This window comes from Herpailurus yagouaroundi, unplaced genomic scaffold (assembly GCF_014898765.1).
Source record: "Herpailurus yagouaroundi ecotype Mexico unplaced genomic scaffold, PumYag 28, whole genome shotgun sequence".
NCBI lineage: Eukaryota > Metazoa > Chordata > Mammalia > Carnivora > Felidae > Herpailurus > Herpailurus yagouaroundi.
Genome location: NW_024412376.1, coordinates 106,856,660 through 106,881,895, shown reverse-complemented (window position 1 = coordinate 106,881,895; position 25,236 = coordinate 106,856,660). Strand labels below are relative to the sequence as shown.

General features: G+C 37.6%; 1 protein-coding gene across 2 annotated transcripts in view; it reads left to right on the top strand.

The window, feature by feature from the left end:
• Positions 1-25,236, top strand: part of USO1 (USO1 vesicle transport factor) — a 93,882-nt gene that overhangs the window by 37,044 nt on the left and 31,602 nt on the right. For both annotated transcript variants that reach the window (XM_040481084.1, XM_040481074.1), the window contains exons 5-8: positions 10,049-10,149; positions 10,555-10,657; positions 10,814-10,869; positions 13,796-13,916. In XM_040481084.1, the coding sequence (XP_040337018.1) occupies positions 10,049-10,149; positions 10,555-10,657; positions 10,814-10,869; positions 13,796-13,916 (381 nt within the window). The remainder of the gene's footprint in view (positions 1-10,048; positions 10,150-10,554; positions 10,658-10,813; positions 10,870-13,795; positions 13,917-25,236) is intronic.

The window sequence follows — 25,236 nt, the reverse complement described above, 5'->3', positions numbered from 1 at the left end:
AATAAATAAATAAATAAATAAATAAATAAATAAATAAATAAATAAATGTTGGAAAAAAATTTAAAGAAACTGCCAAAACTGTTTTTTTTTTTTTTCAAAGTAGTTGTACCATTTTACATTCCCAGTGGAATGTGTATGAGAGTGAGTTCCAGTTCCTCCACATCCTTTCCAGTACTTGATATGGTCAGTCTTTTAAAATTTGAGCCATTCTAATAGGTATGAAATAATATCTCATGGTAATTTTTATTTGTATTTTCGTAATAATAAGCTTTTCATGTGATTTTTTTTGTCATCCATATAACTTTCATCTTTGAAGTGTTTATTTAGATCTTTTGTTCATTTTTACTGTTTTTTTTTTCTTATCTTGAGTTGTAAGAATTTTTTATATATTTTAGGTGTAAGTCCTTTGCGGTGTTAATATCTTCTTCTAGTCTGTGATTTTCCTAACAATGTGTTTTGAAGAACAAAGTTTTAAGTTTTGATTAAGTTCAGTTTGATTTTTTTTTCTTTTATAATTTAGGCTGTTTCCTATTTGTGAAATCTTTGCCAAATCTGAAATCACTAAGATGTCCTCCTATGTTCTCTTTTAAAACGTCTGTAGTTTTAATTCCTATGATCAGGTCTATGGTTTCTAGTTTTACACTTAGGTCTGTGATTCATTTTGAGCTATTTCTGGACCTTATCCTTTTCCTTACATGGTAAGGTACATGGTAAGCACACTTATCCTTTTCCTTACATGGTAGTGTCTTGATTACTATAGCCTTATAATAATCATGAAATTATGAAGTGTTAAGTCCTCCAACCTTGTTCTTTTTCAAAATTCTCTTGGCTTTTTTAGGTTTTTTGCATTCCCATATCAGTCTAGAATCAGTTTGTCAATTTCTACTAAAACAGACTGGCTGAGGGGCGCCTGGGTGGCGCAGTCGGTTAAGCGTCCGACTTCAGCCAGGTCACGATCTCGCGCTCCGTGAGTTCGAGCCCCATGTCAGGCTCGCGTCAGGCTCTGGGCTGATGGCTCAGAGCCTGGAGCCTGTTTCCGATTCTGTGTCTCCCTCTCTCGCTGCCCCTCCCCCGTTCATGCTCTGTCTCTCTCTGTCCCAAAAATAAATAAAAAACGTTGAAAAAAAAATTAAAAAAAAAAAAAAACAGACTGGCTGAGATTTTGATTTGGATTCTGTTGAATCTGTTGATTGATTTGGGGAACACTGACATCTTAACATTTTTGCACCTTCTAAAATTTTTTTTAAATGTTTTTATTATTGAGACAGAGAGAGAGAGAGAGCATGAGCAGGGGAGGGGCAGAGCGAGAGAGGGACACAAAATCTGAAACAGGTTCCAGTCTCTGAGCTGTCAACACAGAGCCTGACACAGGGCTTGAACTCACAAGCTGTGAATTCGTGACCTGAGCCGAAGTCGGACACCCAACCAACTGAGCCATCCAGGCTCCCCAACACTTTTGCACCTTCTTTTTTTTTTTCTTCAATGTTTATTTATTTTTGAGAGAGGGAGACCCAGAATCCAAACGAAGCAGGCTCCAGGCTCTGAGCTGTCAGCACAGAGCCTGACACGGGGCTCGAACACACAAACTGTGAGATCATGACCTGAGCCGAAGTTGGACACTTAACCAACTGAGCCACCCAGGTGCCCACTTTTGCACCTTCTTATATAAGAACATAGTATATATGTTTATACAGGTCTTCCTTTAATTTCTTTCAGTACCATTTTGGAATTTTCATAGCACAGTTCTTATAGGTCTCATCAAATTTATCCCTAAATCTTTAATAATTTTTGGTGCTGTTTTAAGTGGTATTGTTTTTTAAATTTCAATTTCTAATTGTTCATTGCCTATATATAGAAATGCAGTTAAGTATGTATATTGACCTTTTATCCCATAACTTTGCTAACCTCTCTTATTAGTTCTAATAGATTTTATAGATTTTTTATAGATTTTTATAAATTAACATAAATTTATCATCTGTAAATAGAGACAGTTGTATTTCTTCCTTTTCAGTCTGTATGCCTTGTATGTTTATTTTTCTGCCTTATGGCACTAAGATCTCCAGTATAATGTTGACTAGAAGCGGTGAAAAAGGGTACTCTTTGCCTCTTCACTGATCTTAAGTGGAAACCATTCAATCTTTTACCATTAAGCATGATGTGAGCTGGTTTTTTGGTGTGTGTGTATGTGTGTGTGTGTTTTAAGATTTTGTTTTTAAGTAATTTCTGCATTCAACGTGGTGCTTGAACTCACAACCCCGAGATCAGGAGTTGCATGGTCTACTGACTGAGCCTGCCAGGCACCCCAGCTGGAAGTTTTTTTTTTTGATGCTCTTTATCATTCAGTTTTGTGACTCTTAAGTATCATTTATATATGTTTACCACTCTAATGTATATGTCCAACCCAAACTTCTCCACTGACATCTGTGCTTATGTTTATCCAACTGCTTGCCTTGATATCACCACTCTAATCTTTATCATGTGTCTCACACTTGACACATCCAAAATGGAAAGTCTCTATGTACTCTTAGCTTACTTCTCCACAGTGATTTTCATCTCAGTAAATGGTAAATTTTGTAAAAACTGTTACCACTAAGGTCTAAGCCATCTTTACTGCTTTCCTTGGTTGTTTCCTGTCTCCCTATTTCTCTTGTTCTCAGCACCGCAGCCAAAGCAATCCTTTTAAAACTGAAGTATTTTGTAAGTAATGTAGTTTGAGGGTTCAGAAACATTTAATTCTTTTACTGACACAAGAGCTGATATATCAGAGAAATATTTCCTAGAGTTTTTGAAGGGTGAACCCAGCATATTTGGGTACTTAATCATAAGTATTGAAAACACTTCTACTTTTGCTCTCTTCCTTTTCCTACAGATAATTAGATGTGATCATCACTGTCACTGTTGGGTGGTTTTGTTTTTCCTTTCATCTGCTGGTTTCTTTCCATTTTATTTTTTTATTTTTTATTTTTTTTTTTAATTTTTTTTTTTCAACGTTTATTTATTTTTGGGACAGAGAGAGACAGAGCATGAACGGGGGAGGGGCAGAGAGAGAAGGAGACACAGAAACGGAAACAGGCTCCAGGCTCTGAGCCATCAGCCCAGAGCCTGACGCGGGGCTCGAACTCACGGACCGCGAGATCGTGACCTGGCTGAAGTCGGACGCTTAACCGACTGCGCCACCCAGGTGCCCCTTTCTTTCCATTTTAAAGTATATTAACATTAAAATCTCACATTAGAAAAGAACTATTTGAGGGCTCTTGACTGTCAGTTCCATTGGTTTTTAGTCACTGCCTGGAGCAATATGTAGAAAAGGATTAGTTGTGTCTGGCATGGTTGAGGGAACAGGGAGGAGTATATTTACCATGTCTAAATTGCCTGGATAGCATAAGCAGATTTTAAATGATCATTTGCTTTGGCAATTACTGCTTCAGTTTTTAGAGATCTTTTACATTTTTTTGACATTGAAACAATACATAGTTTAATCTAAAGACTGTTAAGTCTTAAGGACAATTATAGAGTCTTTTAAAGAATAAATGTAGGGGAAGATGGCGGCATAGGACACTGGGATCACCGCATCCTGCTGATCACTTAGACTCCACCTACACCTGCCTAAATAACCCAGAAAACCATCAGAAGCCTAGCAGAACGGATTCTCCGGAGCCAAGTGCAGACGAGAGGCCCACGGAAGAGGCTAGGAAGGGCAGAGAGGCGGTGCATGCTACACGGACTGGAGGGAGGGAGCTGGGGCAGAGGGGCAGCCCACCGGCAAAGCAGAGCCCCCAAGTCTGGCTTGCAAAAGCGGAGGGGCCAGACAGAGTGTGTTCGGACAGCAAGCGGGACTTAACATCTGGAAGGTTATAAGCTAACAGCTCTGCTCGGAGAGCAGGAGGGCTGGAGGACAACGGGAGGGAGAGTTGTTGAGCCCTGACAACAGAGCTCAGCTTGGCGGGGAATAAAGGCACTCGCCAGCACCATCTCCCTTGCCCATCCCCCAGCCAAAATCCCAAAGGGAACCAGTTCCTGCCAGGGAACTTGCTTGCACCTCGCAAACAACCAACGCTGTGCTTCTGCGGATCCATCCCTCCGGTGTCTGGTATGACTCCCTCCCGGTGCCGCAGGGCCCCTCCCGAAGCAGATCACCTAAGGATAAGCGAGCTGAGCCTGCCCCTTATGCCCCCGTGCATCTTGCTGATCCACCCCAGCTAATATGCCAGATCCCCAGCACCACAAGCCTGGCAGTGTGCAAGTAGCCCAGACAGGCCCCGCCACCCCACAGTGAATCCTGCCCCTAGGAGAGGGGAAGAGAAGGTGAACACCAGTCTGACTGTGGCCCCAGGTGAGCTGGGGGCAGATATCAGGTCTGACTGCGGCCCCACCCACCAATGCAAGTTACTCAAGACAGCACAGGGGAAGTGCCCCGAAGTTCTGCACCACTCCAGGGAGTATCCAAAATGACGAAATGGAAGAATTCCCCTCAAAAAAACCTCCAGGAAATAACGACAGCTAACGAACTGATCAAAAAGGATTTAAACAATATAACAGAAAGTGAATTTAGAATAATAGTCATAAAATTAATCGCTGGGCTTGAAAACATTATAAAGGACAGCAGAGAATCTATTGCTACAGAGATCAAGGGACTAAGCAACAGCCAGGAGGAGCTAAAAAATGCTATTAATGAGCTGCAAAATAATATGGAGATGACCACAGCTCGGATTGAAGAGGCAGAGGAGAGAATAGGTGAACTAGAAGATAAAATTATGAAAAAAGAAGAAGCTGAGAAAAAGATAAAAAAATCCAGGAGTATAAGGGGAAAATTAGAGAACTAAGTGATGCACTAAAGAGAAATAATCTATGCATAATTGGTATTCCAGAGGAGGAAGAGAGAGGGAAAGGTGCTGAAGGTATACTTGAAGAAATAATAGCTGAGAACTTCCCTGATCTGGGGAAGGAAAAAAGCATTGAAATCCAAGAGGCACAGAGGACTCCTTTCAGACGTAACTTGAATCAATTTTCTGCACAACATATCATAGCGAAACTGGCAAAATACAAGGATAAAGACAAACTTCTGAAAGCAGCTAGGGATAAACACGCTCTAACATGTAAAGGGAAACCGATAAGACTAGTGGCAGACCTACTGAAACTTGGCAGGCCATAAAGGAATGGCAGAAAATCTTCAATGTGATGAACAGAAAAAATATGCAGCAGAGAATACTCTATCCAGCAAATCTGTCATTTAGAATAGAAGGAGAGATAAAGGTCTTCCCAAACAAACAAAAACTGAAGGAATTCGTCACCACTAAACCAGCCCTACAAGAGATCCTAAGGGGGATCCTGTGAGACAAAGTACCAGAGACATCGCTACAAGCATAAAACATACAGACATCACAATGACTCTAAACCCATATCTTTCTATAATAACACTGAATGTAAATGAACTAAATGCGCCAACCAAAAGACAAAAGGTATCAGAATGGATAAAAAAATAAGACCCATCTATTTGCTGTCTACAAGAGATTCATTTTAGACCTGAGGACACTATCAGATTGAAAGTGAGGGGATGGAGAACTATGTATCATGCTACTGGAAGTCAAAAGAAAGCTGGAGTAGCCATACGTATATCAGACAAACTAGACTTTAAATTAAAGGCTGTAACAAGAGATAAACGAGGGCATTATATAATAATTACAGGATCTATCCATCAAGAAGAACTAACAATTATAAATGTCTATGCGCCGAATACGGGAGCCCCCAAATATATAAAACAATTACTCACAAACATAAGCAACCTTATTGACAAGAATGTGGTAATTGCAGGGGACTTTAATACCCCACTTACAGCAATTGATAGATCATCTAGACACATGATCAATAAAGAAACAAGGGCCCTGAATGATACATTGGATCAGATGGACTTGACAGATATATTTAGAACTCTGCATCCCAAAGCAACAGAATATACTTTCTTCTCGAGTGCACATGGAACATTCTCCAAGATAGATCACATACTGGGTCACAAAACAGCCCTTCATAAGTATACAAGAATTGAGATCATACCATGCATACTTTCAGACCACAATGCGATGGAGCTTGAAATCAACCACAGGAAAAAGTCTGGAAAACCTCCAAAAGCATGGAGGTTAAAGAGCACCCTACTAAATGAATGGGTCAACTAGGCAATTAGAGAAGAAATTAAAAAATATATGGAAACAAACGAAAATGAAAATACAACAATCCAAACGCTTTGGGATGCAGCGAAGGGAGTCCTGAGAGGAAAATACATTGCAATCCAGGCCTATCTCCAGAAACAAGAAAAATCCCAAATACAAAATCTAACAGCACACCTAAAAGAAATGGAAGCAGAGCAGCAAAGACACCCTAAACCCAGCAGAAGAAGAGAAATAATAAAGATCAGAGCAGAAATAAACAATATAGAATCTAAAAAAACTATAGAGCAGATCAACGAAATCAAGAGTTGGTTTTTTGAAAAAATAAACAAGATTGATAAACCTCTAGCCAGGCTTCTCAAAAAGAAAAGGGAGATGACCCAAATAGATAAAATCATGAATGAAAATGGAATTATTACAACCAATCCCTTAGAAATACAAGCAATTATCAGGGAATACTATGAAAAATTATATGCCAACAAATTGGACAACCCGGAAGAAATGGACAAATTCCTAAACACCCACACACTTCCAAAACTCAGTCAGGAGGAAATAGAAAGCTTGAACACACCCATAACCAGCGAAGAAATTGAATCAGTCATCAAAAATCTCCCAACAAATAAGAGTCCAGGACCAGATGGCTTCCCAGGGGAGTTCTACCAGACGTTTAAAGCAGAGATAATACCTATCCTTCTCAAGCTATTCCAAGAAATAGAAAGGGAAGGAAAACTTCCAGACTCATTCTATGAAGCCAGTATTACTTTGATTCCTAAACCAGACAGAGACCCAGTAAAAAAAGAGACTACAGGCCAATATCCCTGATGAATATGGATGCAAAAATTCTCAACAAGATACTAGCAAATCGAATTCAACAGCTTATAAAAAGAATTATTCACCATGACTGAGTGGGATTCATTCCTGGGATGCAGGGCTGGTTCAACATTCGCAAATCAATCAACGTGATACATCACATTAACAAAAAAAAAAGAGAAAAACCATATGATCCTGTCAATCGATGCAGAAAAGGCCTTTGACAAAATCCAGCACCCTTTCTTAATAAAAACCCTTGAGAAAGTCGGGATAGAAGGAACATACTTAAAGATCATAAAAGCCATTTATGAAAAGCCCACAGCTAATATCATCCTCAATGGGGAAAAACTGAGAGCTTTCCCCCTGAGATCAGGAACACGACAGGGATGTCTACTCTCACCGCTGTTGTTTAACATAGTTTGGAAGTTCTAGCATCAGCAATCAGACAACAAAAGGTAATCAAAGGCATCAAAATTGGCAAAGATGAAGTCAAGCTTTCACTTTTTGCAGATGACGTGATATTATACATGGAGAACCCAATAGACTCCACCAGAAGTCTGCTAGAACTGATACATGAATTCAGCAAAGTTGCAGCATACAAAATCAATGTACAGAAATCAGTTGCATTCTTATACATTAATAATGAAACAACAGAAAGACAAATAAACTGATCCCATTGACAATTGCACCAAGAAGCATAAAATACCTAGGAATAAATCTAACCAAAGATGTAAAGGATCTGTATGCTGAAAACTATAGAAAGCTTATGAAGGAAATTGAAGAAGATATAAAGAAATGGAAAAGCATTCTGTGCTCATGGGTTGGAAGAATAAATATTGTCAAAATGTCAATACTACCCAAAGCTATCTACACATTCAATGCAATCCCAATCAAAATTGCACCAGCATTCTCGAAGCTAGAATAAGTAATCCTAAAATTCATATGGAACCACAAAAGACCCCGAATAGCCAAAGTAATTTTGAAGAAGAAGACCAAAGCAGGAGGCATCACAATCCCAGACTTTAGCCTCTACTACAAAGCTGTAATCATCAAGACAGCATGGTATTGGCACCAAAACAGACACATAGACCAATGGAATAGAATAGAAACCCCAGAACTAGACCCACAAAAGTATGGCCAACTCATCTTTGACAAAGCAGGAAAGAATATCCAATGGAAAAATGACAGTCTCTTTAACAAATGGTGCTGGGAGAACTGGACAGCAGCATGCAGAAGAATGAAACTAGACCATTTTCTTACACCATTCCCAAAAATAAAGTCAAAATGGATAAAGGACCTGAATGTGAGACAGGAAACCATCAAAACCCTAGAGGAGAAAACAGGAAAAGACCTCTCTGACCTCAGCCGCAGCAATTTCTTACTTGACACATCGCCAAAGGCAAGGGAATTAAAAGCAAAAATGAACCATTGGGACCTCATGAAGATAAAAAGCTTCTGCACAGCAAAGGAAACAATCAACAAAACTAAAAGGCAATCAATGGAATGGGAAAAGATACTTGCAGATGACATATCGGACAAAGGGCTAGTATCCAAAATTTGTAAAGAGCTTACCAAACTCCACACCCAAAAAACAAATAATCCAGGGAAGAAATGGGCAGAAAACATGAATAGACACCTCTCTAAAGAAGACATCTGGATGGCCAACATGCACATGAAAAGATGCTCAACATCGCTCCTGATCAGGGAAATACAAATCAAAACCACACTCAGATATCACCTCACACTAGTCAGAGTGGCCAAAATGAACAAATCAGGAGACTAAAGATGCTGGAGAGGATGTAGAGAAACGGGAACCCTCTTGTACTGTTGGTGGGAATGCAAACTGGTGCCGCTGCTCTGGAAAACAGTGTGGAGGTTCCTCAAAAAATTAAAAATAGATCTACCCTATGACCCAGCAATAGCACTGCTAGGAATTTACCCAAGGGATACAGGAGTACTGATGCATAGGGGCACTTGTACCCCAATGTTTATAGCAGCACTCTCAACAATAGCCAAATTGTGGAAAGAGCCTAAATGTCCATCAACTGATGAATGGATAAAGAAATTGTGGTTTATATACATAATGGAATACTACGTGGCAATGAGAAAGAATGAAATATGGCCTTTTGTAGCAACGTGGATGGAACTGGAGAGTGTGATGCTAAGTGAAATAAGCCATACAGAGAAAGACAGATACCATATGTTTTCACTCTTATGTGCATCCTGAGAAACTTAACTGAAACCCATGGGGGAGGGGAAGGAAAAAAAAAATGAGGTGAGAGTGGGAAAGAGCCAAAGCATAAGAAGAGACTCTTAAAAACTGAGAACAAAGTGAGGGTTGATGGGAGGTTGGTGGGAGGGAGGAAAGGGTAGGTGATGGGCATTGAAGAGGGCATCTTTTGGGATGAGCACTGGGTGTTGTATGGAAACCAGTTTGACAATAAATTTCATATATTAAAAAAAAAATAAAGAATAAATGTAAATTTGGATGTCACATTCTGATTTTATTGCCAAATAACTTTCTTGTGTGTGTGTGCTGTGTGTGTGTGCGTGTGTGTATATTAAATATACAGGTGATTGGTTTAATTTTGTAATTAAATTATTTAACACAGTAACCTAACAGTCAACAAGGACTGTATGTTCAATAATGTTTTGGGGGGAGAGGGGTTTTTAGGTATAATTTATACACAGTGAAATTTACTCTTTGTGGTTGTGTAGTCCTGTGTGTTTTGGCAAATGTATATAATAGTGTAGTCACTATCATATTTGATAGAATATTTCCACCACCCTACTAAACTCCCTCTATCCTAATTAAAAGTTTAATCTAAAAATATCTTTGAAAAGATGTGAAATTTTAGATATCTTTTCTTTGAATATCATATTTAAGCATTTAAAAAGTAACATTCATTTAAATGACATTGAAAGTTATTTTAAAGATAATCTTTCCAGCATAATTGTGATATCACTACCAGCCACATTGTTCCAAGAAAGTCATTTCTGCTTAGCTCCCTCAACAAAAAAGATACTTTAAAATAACATAACATCATATTGAAGTACTTTATCTTTGAATATTACAGAAGAAAATTCCACAAGACAGAGTGAAGATTTGGGAAGCCAGTTTACAGAAATTTTCATTAAGCAGCCGGAAAATGTTACTCTCCTATTATCTTTATTGGAGGTAAATAAAGAATCTTGCTATTTTTGTCATCTTAATAAGTTTTGGGGTTTTTTGGGTTTTTTTTTTTTTTGCCTTTTTGGGTATTATTGATGAAGCAACATATATATACTTTTTGAAGGTTGTGAAATTTGTTGTATCATTGCAAGAGATTAATGTGCGTTGTTTTAAGGACTATATAATCTATTAAAATATTGTCTGCTTATTTCTATTTTTATTTTACTGAGTCAGGAACAGTTTAATCAGTTTATATTAACTATTTTCTTTTTATTGCTTTTTATTTCTTACATTGCTTTTTTAAAGTTTGCTAAACTATGTTTGTTTTTGGTACCACTGTTAGTTGAAAAAAATGTTTTTCTTGAAAATGTGAATTACATATGTTAAATATTTTAAATTCTTAAATTGCAGGAGTTTGATTTCCACGTCCGCTGGCCTGGTGTGAAGCTTCTTACTTCTCTTTTAAAACAGCTAGGGCCTCAGGTGCAGCAAATCATTTTAGTCAGTCCCATGGGTAAGTGACTCATCTTCCTTACATAATTTTGATTTAAAAGTGAGGATCGTTCCTAAAGAGGGAGACTGAAATGATGTGTTAATAAATGGTTTATAATTTCAATCACTATTTGTATTTTTGATCTGCCCGTATTTTTCACATGATTATATGTTCTAGGTGTTTCGAGATTGATGGACTTATTAGCAGATTCCAGGGAAGTTATACGTAATGACGTAAGTTAAATTCAAAAAAGAAGTCTAAGAATATGCAGCTTGTTTTCTTTTCTTTGCAAGTGAAATCTTTGTTGATCCTCTTTTAGAGTCGTAAGTTAGATTTGGAAAATTGGGGTATTGGCCAATCTTTTAGACCTTTTTAAGTTGTATACAAGACCACATTATTTCTTTGTTTCCTGCCTATCCAGTATTTTGACTTAGATGATTTTGGTATGCAAATTTATGTGTTCCACAAGTTTAGGATTTCTTTCATCCTCTTCTCAAAAGTTATATTGACACCAAACTCTGCCTCCAGAAAGAGTAAGGGAAACCTCCCTAGACACTTAACTGTGTAAATTTAAAGCCTTGTGTTTGGAATCCTCACCCTCATTTGACTGAATATGCATTTCAAAGGATTTTCCTTGTAATCATCATTTAACTATAGAGCATGATTTGCTCTGGAGTTATTTTCAATTCTGATTTATTTATTTGCATATACGTTTGAATATTTTGTATTGATGCAGTGTTTTTTTGTTATTGCTGTTGCTTAAACATTTTTCAGTGGTTGTTATCTATAACTTGGTCAAGACTGTAATACTTTTTTTTTTTCAAGTTTATCCATTCTCTTCTTGAGAGGGATAAAGAGAGCACAAGAGGGGGAGGAGCAGAGAGAGAGAGAGAGAGAGAGAGGGAGAGAGAAAATCCCAGGGAGGCTCAGCACAGTCAGCACAGAGCCCATCGTGGGGCTTAAGCCCTGAAACTGTGAGATGATGACCCGAGTCAAAATCAAGAGTCGGATACTCAACTGACTGAGCCACCTAGATGCCCTTACTTTTTTTTTTTAATTTTTTTAAAGACTAAGTAATCTCCACACCCAACATGGGGCTCACACTTAACAATCCTGAGATCAGGAGCCTCATGCTCTACTGACTAAGCGAGCCAGGCACCCCTAAGCTATAATACTTTAGACAGCAATTGGAAAAATCTTTTTAAATTAAAGTCTAGAGCTAGGAGAGCATATCAATCTAATTCAGTCTCCATATTGACACTGAGAAGCCCAAGACTCATGGAAACCAAATGATCTGTTATTTGTTAATAATGTCTGTTCATCTGTGTATTAGTGGTACCTGGTCTGTGCCTTTCTCATCCTAAGTGCTAGCAAATAAATACCATTTGGATTGCTCTTAGCTTCACAACCGGTTAGTGGCAAAGCAGAGACAAAAGTAAAGTGCTCTTGACTTCTAGTCCATACACACAGTGTTTTTAGCTTTGTATTTAACATTTTGCGTTATGTATGTCAACGCAGTATTATAAGGGCTGAAATTATGTAACTCATGAAAGGTACATTTTTAAATCTCTATTACTCTTTCAAGAATTGTCTTATTTAAATCTATACCCATCTACTTAGGAATTTGAAATGTCTTTCTTTCACTAAAATATTACTATACATCTTAAACTTGATGTTATTGTTCTATTCTTCTCTTGGCCCTCAGTATAAATATGATGATTCCATAGAAACCTTTTTAAATTTTTTTTAACTTTTATTTATTTTTAAGAGACAGCATGGGTAGGGGAGAGGCAGAGAGAGAAGGAGACACAGAATCTGAAGCAGGCTTCAGGCTCTGAGCTGTCAGCACAGAGCCTGATGCGGGGCTCAAACCCATGAACTGTGAGATCATGACCTGAGCTGAAGTCAGACACTTAACCAACTGAGCCACTCAGGCCCCTCCTCCCCGCCCCTTTTTTAAAAAATATTTTGGTTTTATGTAATCTCTAGACCCAACATGGGGCTCGAGCTTACAATTCCAAGATCAAGAGTCACATGCTCCACTGACTGAGCCAGTCAGGCACCCCATCATATAAACCATTTAATAGAAATCCTCTCTTCATGGATCACTATTAATATCATTACCATTTATTTTCATTTTCAGATAGAATTTGTGTGTATGTGTATAACTGCATTAGCTTGGTCCTTAAATATAAGATTTCCTTTAATTCCCTACTCTTTTTTCCTGCTTTTAGCTTTATTCTTAGTTGTTATTTATTGATTTTTAAAATTTTTTTAATGTTTATTTATTTTTGAGCAGGGGGTGGGGGTGGTGGTGGTGAGGAACAGAGAGAGGGAGACACAGAATCTGAAGCAGACTCCAGGCTCTGAGCTGTCAGCACAGAGCCTGATGCAGGGCTTGAACTCACAAACCATGAGATCATGACCTGAGCCGAAGTCAGATGCTTAACTGACTGAGCCACCCAGGCACCCCGGTTTTTATTTGAGACAGATAAAATTCTCTGTTTATGTTGTTTTTCATTAATTTTACGATTAGGGATTAAGTTACATTTTTGTTGTAACATCTAGATTCTTGTTTTGTTTATTAAAGTTTATTTTATTCTGAGAAAGAGAACCAGTGGGGGAGGGGCAGAGAGAGAGGAGGACAGAGGATCCAAAGCAGGCTCTGCACTGACAGCACAGAGCCTGACGCAGGGCTCAAATCACTAGTCGTGAGATGAAGACCTGGGCGGAAGTCAGATGCTTAACCAACTGAGCCACTCAGGTGCCCCTGTAAATTTATATTCTTGAATTCACAATTTCATATCATTACTATTGTGAAGCACATACAGAGATATCCCTGTGACATATAATCAAGCCGAGTTTTCTTATGCCACAATTAAAGCTAAGTAAAAATGGATGACTGTGTAAGAATTGTATATTTATATTGTGTGCAGTGAAAAGAATTAGGAATTGGTAGACATAGATTCCAGTCTAGGCTCGGTCTCTTTGAGATCTATAATCTTAGGGAGGTATCTTGCTCACCTCTGTCCTTGTTTTCCCTATCTATAAAGTGAAAGAGTTGGACTTGTGAAATTCCTGCACTTCTAAAATTCTGTGGTTTTACATGTCTTAAAAAGATTGTTCTCTACTTAACATGTTATCTTTTTTCTCCATAAGGGTGTGTTACTACTACAGGCACTAACAAGAAGCAATGGAGCCATCCAGAAAATTGTTGCTTTTGAAAATGCTTTTGAGAGACTACTGGACATTATTACAGAGGAGGGGAACAGTGATGGAGGTATAGTATGAGAAGATTGATTTAAAGAGATTCCTTTTGTGCTCACAAAATTGTTAACTTCTAGGGAATGCAATTAGAGGGAAAAATGAGAACTCATACTTTATATTCTTTCTTTCATTATGGTTTGTTGAGTATGGATTTCTTCCTATTTCTATTTGATATTTGTTAGGCTTCTAGAATCTAGGTGATATCTTTCATCATTTCAAATTTCAGCTATCTCTCTCTTCAAATACTGCTCTATTTTCTCCTATTTTTCTAAACTCAGAATCAATTCTCTGTCATCTGATTTGGCTTTCACTTTATCTGTCTTACTTTCTCTTTTGTGTTTTCCATCTTTTTGTCTTTCCAATCTTTATTCTGTATTATTTCTTCTTTAAAAAAAAAATTTTTTTAATGTCTATTTATTTTTGAAAGAGAGAGAAACAGAACACAAGTGGGAGAAGGGCAGAGAAAGAGGGAGACACAGAATCTGAAGCAGACTCCAGGCCCTGAGCTGTCAGCATGAGCCCGACATGGGGCTTGAACCCCCAAACTGTGAGATCATGACCTGAGCTGAAGTCAGATGCTTAACCAACTGAGCCACCCAGGCGCCCCCCCAGATTATTTCTTCTGACCTGTTTTCTGTTTCATCAATTCTCTCTTCACCTATATTTATTTATTTATTTTTAAGTTTTTATTTAAATTCTAGTTAATGTACAGTTGAATATTAGTTTCAGGTGTACAGTTTAGTGATTCAAACACTTCCATACAACACCTGGTGCTTATCACAAGTGCACTCCTTCATCCCCATCACCTGTTTCACCCACTCCCTCCACCCACCTTCCTTCTGGTGACCAGTTTGTTCTCTATAGTTAAGAGTCCATTTCATGGTTTGCCTCTGTTTTCTTCCTGTGCTCATTTGTTTTGTTTCTTAAATTCCACAGTTGAGTGTGGTCCTATGATATTTGTCTTTCTCTAACTTATTGCACTTAGCATAATACTGTCTACCTCCATCCACATTGTTGCAAATGGCAAGATTTCATTCTTTTTGATGGCTTAGTAATACTCCATCGTGCATGTATACATACATACCATATCTCCTTTATCCATTCATCAGTTGATAGACACTTTGGCTGTTTCTGTAGTTTCACTGTTGTAGTAGATAAAGCTGCTGTAAACTTTGGGGGGTGTGTGTCCTTTTGAATTACTATTTTTGTATTCTTTGGGTAAATACCTAAGAGTGCAATTGCTGGGTTGTAAGATAGTTCTGTTTTTAACTTTTTTGAGGAACTTCCGTATTGTTTTCTAGAGAGTCTGCACCACTATTCATTCCCACCAACAGTGTAGGAGGATTCCCCTTTCCCTGTATCCTCACCAACACCTATTGTTTCTTGTGTTGTTTTTAGCTATTCTGACAGGTGTGAGTTAATATCTCATTGTAGTTTTAATTTGTATTTCCTTGATGGTGAATGATGGTGAGCATCTTTTCATGTGTCTGTTAGCCATCTGTATGTCTTTGGAAAAATGCCTATTCCTGTCTTCTCTTTTTTTAATTGGATTATTCATTTTTTTGGGTATTGAGTTTTATAAGTTCTTTATTTTGGATACTGACCCCTTATCGGATATGTCATTTGCAAATATCTTCTCCCATTCAGTAGGTTGCCTTTTAGTTTTGTTGATTGTTTCTTTCACTATGCAGAAGCTTTTTATTTTGATGACAAAAGCAAAAATAAACAATTGGGACTTTTATCTTCACTTGTATTTAATCTGCTGTTAAACATGTCTTTTGAGAGATTTTCCCTCCCATTTTTATTGAAACATAGTTACCTACAACACTGTTATCAGTTTAAGGTGTACAGCATGATTTGACTTAACATACTGTGAAATATAAGATTAGTTAATATCCATCCATTGAATATTTTTAAGATTTTATTATTTTTTTTTAAGTAATCTCTACACTCAACATGGGGCTCAAACTCAACTCCAAAAGCAATAATCACATGCTTTTGCAACAGAACCAGCCAGGCTGTTGAATTTTTAATTTCTTTTTTCTAGAGGTTCTGTTTTGTTCTTTAGCAAACTTGCTGTGTAATTTTTTTTTATAATTTCCTTTTCTTTGCAAATATTTTCAACTTACCTTTTATTTCTTTGAATGTAGGAAACCATTATTTTATAGTCTCTGTCTGATAATCCCAATATTTTTAAGTCTTTGTGGATTTGGAACTTTTGCTCTGTTTTGCTTTGGTTCTTATGCATTGTATAATATTTTCTGGGTCCATGATTATCTTTGATTATGTGTTGTGTTTTACTTAACAGAATTAATTCATAATAATTTGAAGCCTAGGATGGAGGTGATTTCTTTTAGAGAAAACATGCTCATTTCTGCCAGGCCCTGGGAGTGCAATTTATCTGGGATCACCTTAATCGACGTTTAAGGTCTGAGAGTTCCTAGACCACTCAGGCAATTCAAACCCAGGATACAAGATCTATCTGGACTAGTTAACTTTTGGTTGTTCTCACCCTGAGGATATAGCCATTTAAAGTCTCAGCTTATTAGTGGAGAGTTTTATGTTAGATTTCTTTCCCACGTTGTATATGCTCTTCGCTTTGATTTATTTTCCCTCTGCCCTGTAAGTTTGTCACAATGAAAGTTTTATATTTTCTAAGGTCGAGAAATGTACTCCCAGTCAAAAGGTATTTATACTTGCTTACCTCACTAAGATATTCATTTTCTTATCAATGTTAGCCTGCTAAACTGTTAACTCTTCATTGCTCCTGAGGCTTTTTTTGTTTTTAATTCAGCATTTTTAGTTGTTTTTAAGGAGAGGTTGATCCAAAAACGTAGCACTAGGGTTGGAGGAGAAAATTAGTTTATTTGCATTGACTGGACTGGGATTAGCAAGTAGAGTGGTAGTGTAGTTGACAGTTTGGCTATATTACCCTGGAGGGGAGGGCCAGCCTGGATATAAAGATTTGAGTGTCTAGGGGCACCTGGGGGGCTCAGCTGGTTGAGTGTCCAACTTCTCATGGTTCATGGGTTCAAGCCCCACATTGGGCTCTGTGCTGACAGCCCAGAGCCTGGAGCCTGCTTCGGATTCTGTGTCTCCCTCTCTCTCTCTACCTCTCCCCTGCTCATACCCTGACTCTCTCTGTCTCTCAAAAATAAAAAATGTTAAAAATTTAAAAAAGATTTGAGTGTCTAGAATATGAATGATAGATGAAACAAAGATAAATGAGATAAAAGATTAGATGAGTCAGTCAGGGTAAGGAGTGAGAAGGGAAGTGCTAAAGCAGAACCTAAGTTATACTAATAGTGAAGGGATGGTAGAGGAGCAGGTATTGGCAAAAGAGACTGAGAAGAAACAGGCTGAGAAACAAGAGGAAACCCACTGTAGAGAGGGTCTAGGGAGTGGGTAGCATTGTTAGAAGCTGCTGGGTTGTCAAACAAGATAAGGGCAGAAATGTACCTTTGAGATGTAGAACATGGACATCATTGATGACCTTGGGGAGAGCAGCTGTGTATAGTGGTTGCCTCAGAATCCATATTGCAGTGTCAGAATTAGAATTAGAATTAGATGTGGGAAGATAGAATAGTAGAGAAAACTCATGCAAAGAATTTGGAGAAGTCAGGGGAGAGAGGTGAAAAGGAATTGGAGGTTGACAGGGAATGATTTTTATCCTCTTAAATTTTTTCTTGACATATGAAATATTTCAAAAATACAGAAAACAGTAAGAGATAGTGTAACAAACACTTTACACATGTCATCCAATTCTATTAAATGTTTACATTTTACTATACATGCTTTAGGTTATTTTTTTAAAGAAATAAAACACAAGAGATAGTTAAGTCCTTTGTATAACCATTCTGTTACTCTGCCTTCCTTCTCTAAGATAACAGTATTCTGATTTTGTTTTTCCATCCAGTGTGTTTTTATACTTTTAACATGTGTTTGTGTGAGTCTATACACATGCACATCGTATGTTAATATATAGCATTATTTTGCATGTTCTCAAACTAGATAAAAAGTATCCTTCTGAGTATAATTTTACAACTGGCTGTTTTTATCCAACATGTTTTGAGATTTATCCATGTTGATACATGTTACTCTAGTTTATTCATTTTAAGTGCTATATATTATTCAGTAGTATAAATATTCTGTGATCTATTTTTTTAATTGAGTTGACAGATTGTATCTGTCTTTGCTAATATAAACTGTTGTCACGAATGGTCTTTTGTGTCTACTTATGTATGGATTCACATTCTTGTCAATCCTTGCTTGCCAGTTTGATAGGTGTGAGATGGTATCTCACTCAGATTTTCACTTTTCATTTTGTAAACTAATGAGAGTAAGCATATTTTCATGGTGTATTCACCATCCATTTTTGTTGATTTGTCTTTTACCCGTCTCAATTACCTGCTTACCCGTGTTAGTATAAGATCATTTTTCCTTTTCCAGTTGATTACTGAGAGTTCTTTATGTATTCTGGATACTAGTCCTTTGTTAATTATACATGTTTCAGTTATCTTCTTCTAGTCTATTTATACTATTTCTATTAAAGTTTAAATTTTTACTCACATATATTGGCTTTTTTAAAAAATGTTATTTTGGTAACCACGAGCCAGGTACTTTACATATGTTAGCTTATTTAATCTTTTTCTTTAATGTTTATTTCTGAGAGAGAGAGAGAGAGAGAGAGAACACAAGTAGGGGAGGAGCAGAGAAAGAGAGAGACACACAGAATCCAAAGCAGACTCCAGGCTCTGAGCTGTCAGCACAGAGCCCGACATGGGGCTCAAACCCACAAACTGTGAGTTCATGACCTGAGCCAAAGTTGGATGCTCAACCAGCTGAGCCAACCAGGCACCCCTAGCTTATTTAATCTTATACCACTTTGTGATGTATTATTATCATCTCTGATTTGTAGTTGAGGAAATGAAGTCTCTCACATACGGAGTCAGAATTTGATTCCACATAGGTCTGACCCCAAAGCAAGTGATCTGTGTCTTCTTATTATCTGATCAGAATTTAATAAAACCTATTTGAATAACATTTATGAGAAGCCACCAAGATTCATCTGATTTACTTTCTGGATCTAGGATTACTTTCTCCTCTTTTGTACGTAATCTATAACTTGCCTACATTTGATCCCTTTTAGTTGTCCAAAATGTAAGTAACACAATTAAACTAGAGTGCCCTATTATAATAAATAAATAAATAAATAAATAAATAAATAAATAAAATATATAAATATTTATAAATAAATAAGTTTATATATAAATAAATATAATATATAAATATAAATATATATATTTATTTATTTATTTTTGAGGGAGAGGGGCAGAGAGAGATGGAAAGAGAGAATCCCATGTAGGTTCCACACCCAGTGCACAGCCCGACATGGGGCTTAGTCTCACAAACCGTGAGATTATGACCTGAGCCAAAATCAAGAGTTGGACACTTTACCAACTGAACCGCCCAGGTGCTCCATATTGGCTTTTAAAAATAGTTCATGCTTTTGTGTCTTGTTTAAAATTTTTCTCTCTACCTCAAGGTTGTAAAGAGCATTTTCAACATTTTCTTCTACTAAAGGCTTTGCAATTTTATCTTCTGCATCTAATTAATATGGATTTTGCATTTGAAAGATGGTATGAGATTTGTAATCAAATACCTATATGTGTGAAGGTCTGCTTCTGAGTTCTCTGTTCTGTTCCATTTGTCCTTTTGTCTCACTCTATACTAAAACCACACTTTCTTAATTACTAAACCTCATAATAATCTCTTATCTATTAGAATATAGGAATAACCTTTTATTTTGGCTCTCCTAAGCTTCCCAGATCCAATTCCAATGTTAGATACCAGCAGAGTGTTTGAGAATTCAACTCAATTCTGACACTGTCTACCCAGAGATAGTATCAGATTCTACCCAGAGATAGCATCGGATTCCATAGGTTTAGGCTTTAGTCCTACAAGGCTGCCCTCCACAACCCCCTTCAGATGCCAATCATAAGCCTTAGGCTGTTTTCCTGTGCTTCCGACCCACCTCACAGAATGCAGGGAAACACTTATGTTTACTGGTTTATTTTATCTTATTTTTTTTATGTTTACTGGTTTGTTAAAGGATATGAATCAACAACCATATGAAGAAATATATAGGGGGGGAGGTCCCAAAGAAAGGAGCTTCTGTTCTCACAAAGCTTGGAGCCCAGCTCAGTGACGCATAGAAGCAATTTGTTTTCCCAAGTGTGGAGGCTCTCTGAAAAGAAGTGAAAAAACTGTGCTTTCAGATTTTTATGGAATCTTCATTACAAATTCATAATTGACTAAGTCATTGGCCATTAGTTGATTCAACCTCTAGCCTCTCTCCCCTCCCTGGAGGTGGGGAAGTTGCCAGAGGGGGGTAGTGTACTGAAAATTCCAACCCTCTGGTCACATGGTTGTTCTTCCTGGCAACTAGTCCCTACCCTTGGGTGACATCCTCAAATCACCTTCATTAATAGCAAGATACCCATTTCACCTTTATGACCCTGAAGAGGTTTCAGGAACTGTGGCTGAAGACCAGGTATATCTGAGAAATATATTTTGGTCATCTGAATGAATTCTGAATTCTCAGAATTAGCACGCCTTTTCCTTTTGTTCTTTTATTTGAATGAAACTTGTTTGCTAGTCAAGATCTATGAAAATCCCTGTTGGAAATTTTTTCCCCTAAAGTAATCTCTATACCCAGTGTGGGGGTTGAACTCACAACCCCAAGATCAAGAGTCACATGCTCTACCAACTGAGCCATTCAGGTGCCCTCTGTCAGAATTTTGATTGGAAGTATATTGGACTTAGAGATTAAGGAGAATTTTCATCTCTACTGAATTGACTTTTCCCATTCATGAACCCAGGTCTATCTCTTATTTGTAAAGCTCTTCTTTTATGTCTTTGAGTCATGTTTTAAAATTTTGAGCAAAAGGATGTTACACCTTTTTTTTGTTTTTTTAGATTCATTTCTAGGCATCTTACTTACAGTTTTTCTTAACCATATGCATGGGATGTTTTTCTACTACATTCTCAAACTGATCACTACTTGATTTTTCTTTGTTGATCTTGTGTCTAACCACCTTATTAAGCCAGTAGTTGTAATTGGGCTTTCTGTGCAGATGATCCTATTTTCTGCTAATAACAGTAATTGTTTTTCTTCCTTTTCAGTTCTTGCACTACCTTTCTTTTTTGTCTTGCACTAGTGAGAATCTTTAGTACAGTTGAATGTTGCTGACTTTAATGGGAATGCTGATGTCTCACCATTAAGTTTGATTTTTGCAAAGAGTTTTTTTTTATCATGAATGAATCTTAAACTGTAGTGAATTTTTTTATATCTATGGAGATTATCATATTATTCTTCTTTAATCTATGAGGGTATTTTCTTGAAAAAGAGAGGCTACAACCAACATAAGCAAGTAGAAAAGAGGGAGGATACAGGAGAGAGAGAGGATGATCAGTGGTACACAATACCAAAAAAAAGAAGAAGAAGAAGGAATGGAATCCAGAGCAAGGGCAGGAATTGGCTTTTAAGATAGGAGAAGCACATCTTCCATCATAATGGGGAAGGCACAGGTGGAGATATAGCTCCTTTTTCAGACTTGAAGAAGTAAAGATGGGGAGGGGATAGGGTGTTGAGTTGAAGACAGAGTCACATGCTAAGAGTGAAAGAGGAGGACACAGTTGAGAATTATGGAGAAGGTTAAAAAGTCTTTTGGAAAATAGGAGAGCTAGTTGACTGTTGAAATTAGGAAGATTTCCAGTCAGGGATAAAGGTGCCATTAAGGATTTCACTGGGATTTTATAGCACTGCAGACTGCTTGATTATGTGATTGCATCCCCCCACTCCCTTCCAGTACTCAGCTGCCGAGTTGCAAGATAGAGAAAAAGCCAAGCAGTTAGTTTTTCACAGGGTTGTGTCTTTTCCAGGAAGGTACCATGAAAAGATAGTAAGGCAAGAGAACTTATACCTATAGAGTGTAAGAAAGGAAGATCTATATAATCTAAGCTAGATAGGGAAGGAAGTAAAGATGGGGTTTCTAAAATGGGAGTTTCAAAAACTTATTGATGGGTTGAAAGTCTCAGGGAAGTCATAGAACAGATATGTTGAGAATATTGAGCTGGAAAGATGGGAGGTTTTAGTAATGGAATGAGAATTCTCTCTGAAGATGAGGACAAGGAACTTAGAAGTCCAGGTATTAGATGGATTGTCTTTGGAATCAAGAGTGACAGCAGTAAGTAGAGAAAGAAGATTTGGATCAAGGTGCTGGCGATGTTTTCAGTGAACAAAGAGTAGTGACCACGTTTTTTTTTACTTAAATGCAATTAGGAATGGTAAGAGATGGATGGTATAGGCAGGTGGCCTGATCCTCAAAGGAACGGGAGATTTTGTGAGAGGGTAGAGGAACTTTGGTCTCTGGAAAGTACACTGGGCCAGTAGGATCACAGAATCCATATCCTGACTCTGAGGTACATGGGATTGAGAGCATGATCTGCTTTCACTTCAGAATGTTACAAGGTAAGGTAGCTTCTTTAAAGAAAAAAGCATTTCATGAAGTGATTGAGGGTTTTGTTAACTAATATTTGGGAGTTAGAGGTAACATATAAAAGAGTTTGAGGGGTGCCTGGGTGGCTCAGTCGGTTAAGCGTCCGACTTCAGCTCAGGTCACGATCTCGCGGTCCATGAGTTCGAGCCCCGCGTCAGGCTCTGGGCTGATGGCTCGGAGCCTGGAGCCTGCTTCTGATTCTGTGTCTCCCTCTCTCTCTGCCCCTCCCCCGTTCATGCTCTGTCTCTCTCTGTCCCAAAAATAAATAAATAAACGTTGGAAAAAAAAAATTAAAAAAAACAAAACAAAAACAAGTAACCACTGCACACATTTTGTTTTGTATGTGGGAAACAAATTTAGTCACTAAAATTTTTTTAAAAATCTCATTCTTTTAGGGGCGCCTGGGTGGCGCAGTCGGTTGGGCGTCCGACTTCAGCCAGGTCACGATCTCGCACTCCGTGAGTTCGAGCCCCGCGTCGGGCTCTGGGCTGATGGCTCAGAGCCCGGAGCCTGTTTCCGATTCTGTGTCTCCCTCTCTCTCTGCCCCTCCCCCGTTCATGCTCTGTCTCTCTCTGTCTCAAAAATAAAATAAACGTTAAAAAAAAAAATTAAAAAAAAAAAAGAGTTTGAAAGGAGATTAAGTAGAGGAAAAGAAAGTATTTTAAAATGAGAACATAAAAGAGCATAGGTGATTAGCAAGGTGCATATTTTCAGAGATGACCAAGGAAAACAGGGATTTTAAGGCAACATAGAATTAGCTTGTCTTTAGGATTGCTAAGATAAGTTCCAGTGGCTCATTGTAACTGATGGTGGCCTTCACACAGTGGAGGGCAGGCTGCCAGTTATAGTGAGGGCTTTGACATTCTGTTTCCTCCAGAGCGTTCAGATGCTTCTGGTGGCAGATCTTATTTAATGGAGATTTATGGTCCTTCGTAAGAGATATAGTGGTTCCTCTCCAGGAGGTGAGGATCCACATGGTTCAGCAGTATGAGGTGAGGAAGCCTCTAATTTGGAGAGATCAGGATTGGTTAAATCAGAGATTTTTAAAAGGACTTAAAATATGCACATTAAACATTTTATTTCAAGTTCAATGTAATACATTTTTTTCTAACATGCATTGCTATACTGATCTTTTGAGTTAGGGCCAAAACCTTTTCTTTGAATATGGGTCCACTCATTGGAGTTTTTCCATCTTTCTGCATGTTTCATATATCATATCTATAATACATCATGTAGGATTTGCTTTTTTATTTCTTTACAGTGGAATGCAAGATCTTTCTGGGTTTTTACAGTTACTTTTCTTGCTTTTTAGACTTGTATTGCCCATATATAACAACAGCTGTTCTTAATGACTTGCTTTCATTAAGTTTTGCCAAAGACTTAAACTTAGTTTTTATAAAAATAGCTGTGTTATTATATAGTCCCCTCGTATGTATAGGGAATACATTCCTGGACGCCCAGTGGATGCCTGAAACCGCAGATAGTGCCACATCTTATGTATACTGTGTTTTCTGCTATGCATACATACCTATGATAATGTTTAATTTATAAATCAGGTACCATAAGAGATCAACAACAACTAATAATAAAATAGAGCAATTGTAACAATATGCTGTAATTAAAGTTACGTGAATAATAGTTAATAACTAGTGCAAATAGCATGGTGGATTTGTAAATTACGTAAGTAATTTACTTTCAGATACAATACCAAAGGCATGATCCATGAAAGAGAAAATTGATAAGTGGGGCTTCATTGATGTTGAAAATTTCTCTGGAAGAAAATATTGGCATATTATATCTCAGAAGGAAGTTGTATCCCAAATACTCAAAGAACTCTTAAAATTCAACAATAAATAAACAATGGGCAAAAACATCACCAAAGAAGATATATAGATGGCAGATAGCATATGAAAAGATGCTCAACATCATATGTCATTAGGGAAATGCAAACTAAAATAGGAACTACAGATGCTTTCATTCGTTGCTGGTGGGATGCAAAATGACACTTTGGAAGGCAGTTTGGCACTTTGTTACCAGACTAAATATACTCTTACCACATGAGCCAACAATCACACTCCTTGGTATTTCTCCAAATGAGTGGAAAAATTATATCCATACAAAATCTTGCCCTCGAATGTTTATAGTGGCTCTATTTATAATTGTTAAAACTTAAAAGCAATCAAAATGTCCTTCAGTAGGTGTATGGGTAAACTGTGGTACATCCAGACAATCCAGTATTATTCAACAAGAAAACAGCATCAAGCCATGAAAAGACATGGAGGAACCTTAAATGCGTATTGCTCAGTGAAATAAGCCAGCCTGAAAGACTATATACTCTGTGATTCCGACTGTATAATATCTGGAAGAGACAAAACTATATACACACAGCAGAAAGATGAATGATTGCCAGGCATTTGGGGTGGGAGAAAAGAGAAATGAGTAGGTGTAACAGAGGATTTTAGAGCAGTGAAGCTATCCTATCCTGTAATGGTAGATAAATGATGTTATATGTGTGTCAAAACTAATATGCTAAACCCCACACAACACAGAGTAAACCCTAATGTAAACCATGGGCTTTAATAATGTATCAGTTTTTTTTTTAAACAGTCTTTTTTTTTTTTTTTTTTTTAACGTTTATTTATTTTTGAGACAGAGAGAGACAGAGCATGAACGGGGAAGGGGCAGAGAGAGAGAGGGAGACACAGAATCGGAAGCAGGCTCCAGGCTCCGAGCCGTCAGCCCAGAGCCCGACGCGGGGCTCGAACTCACGGA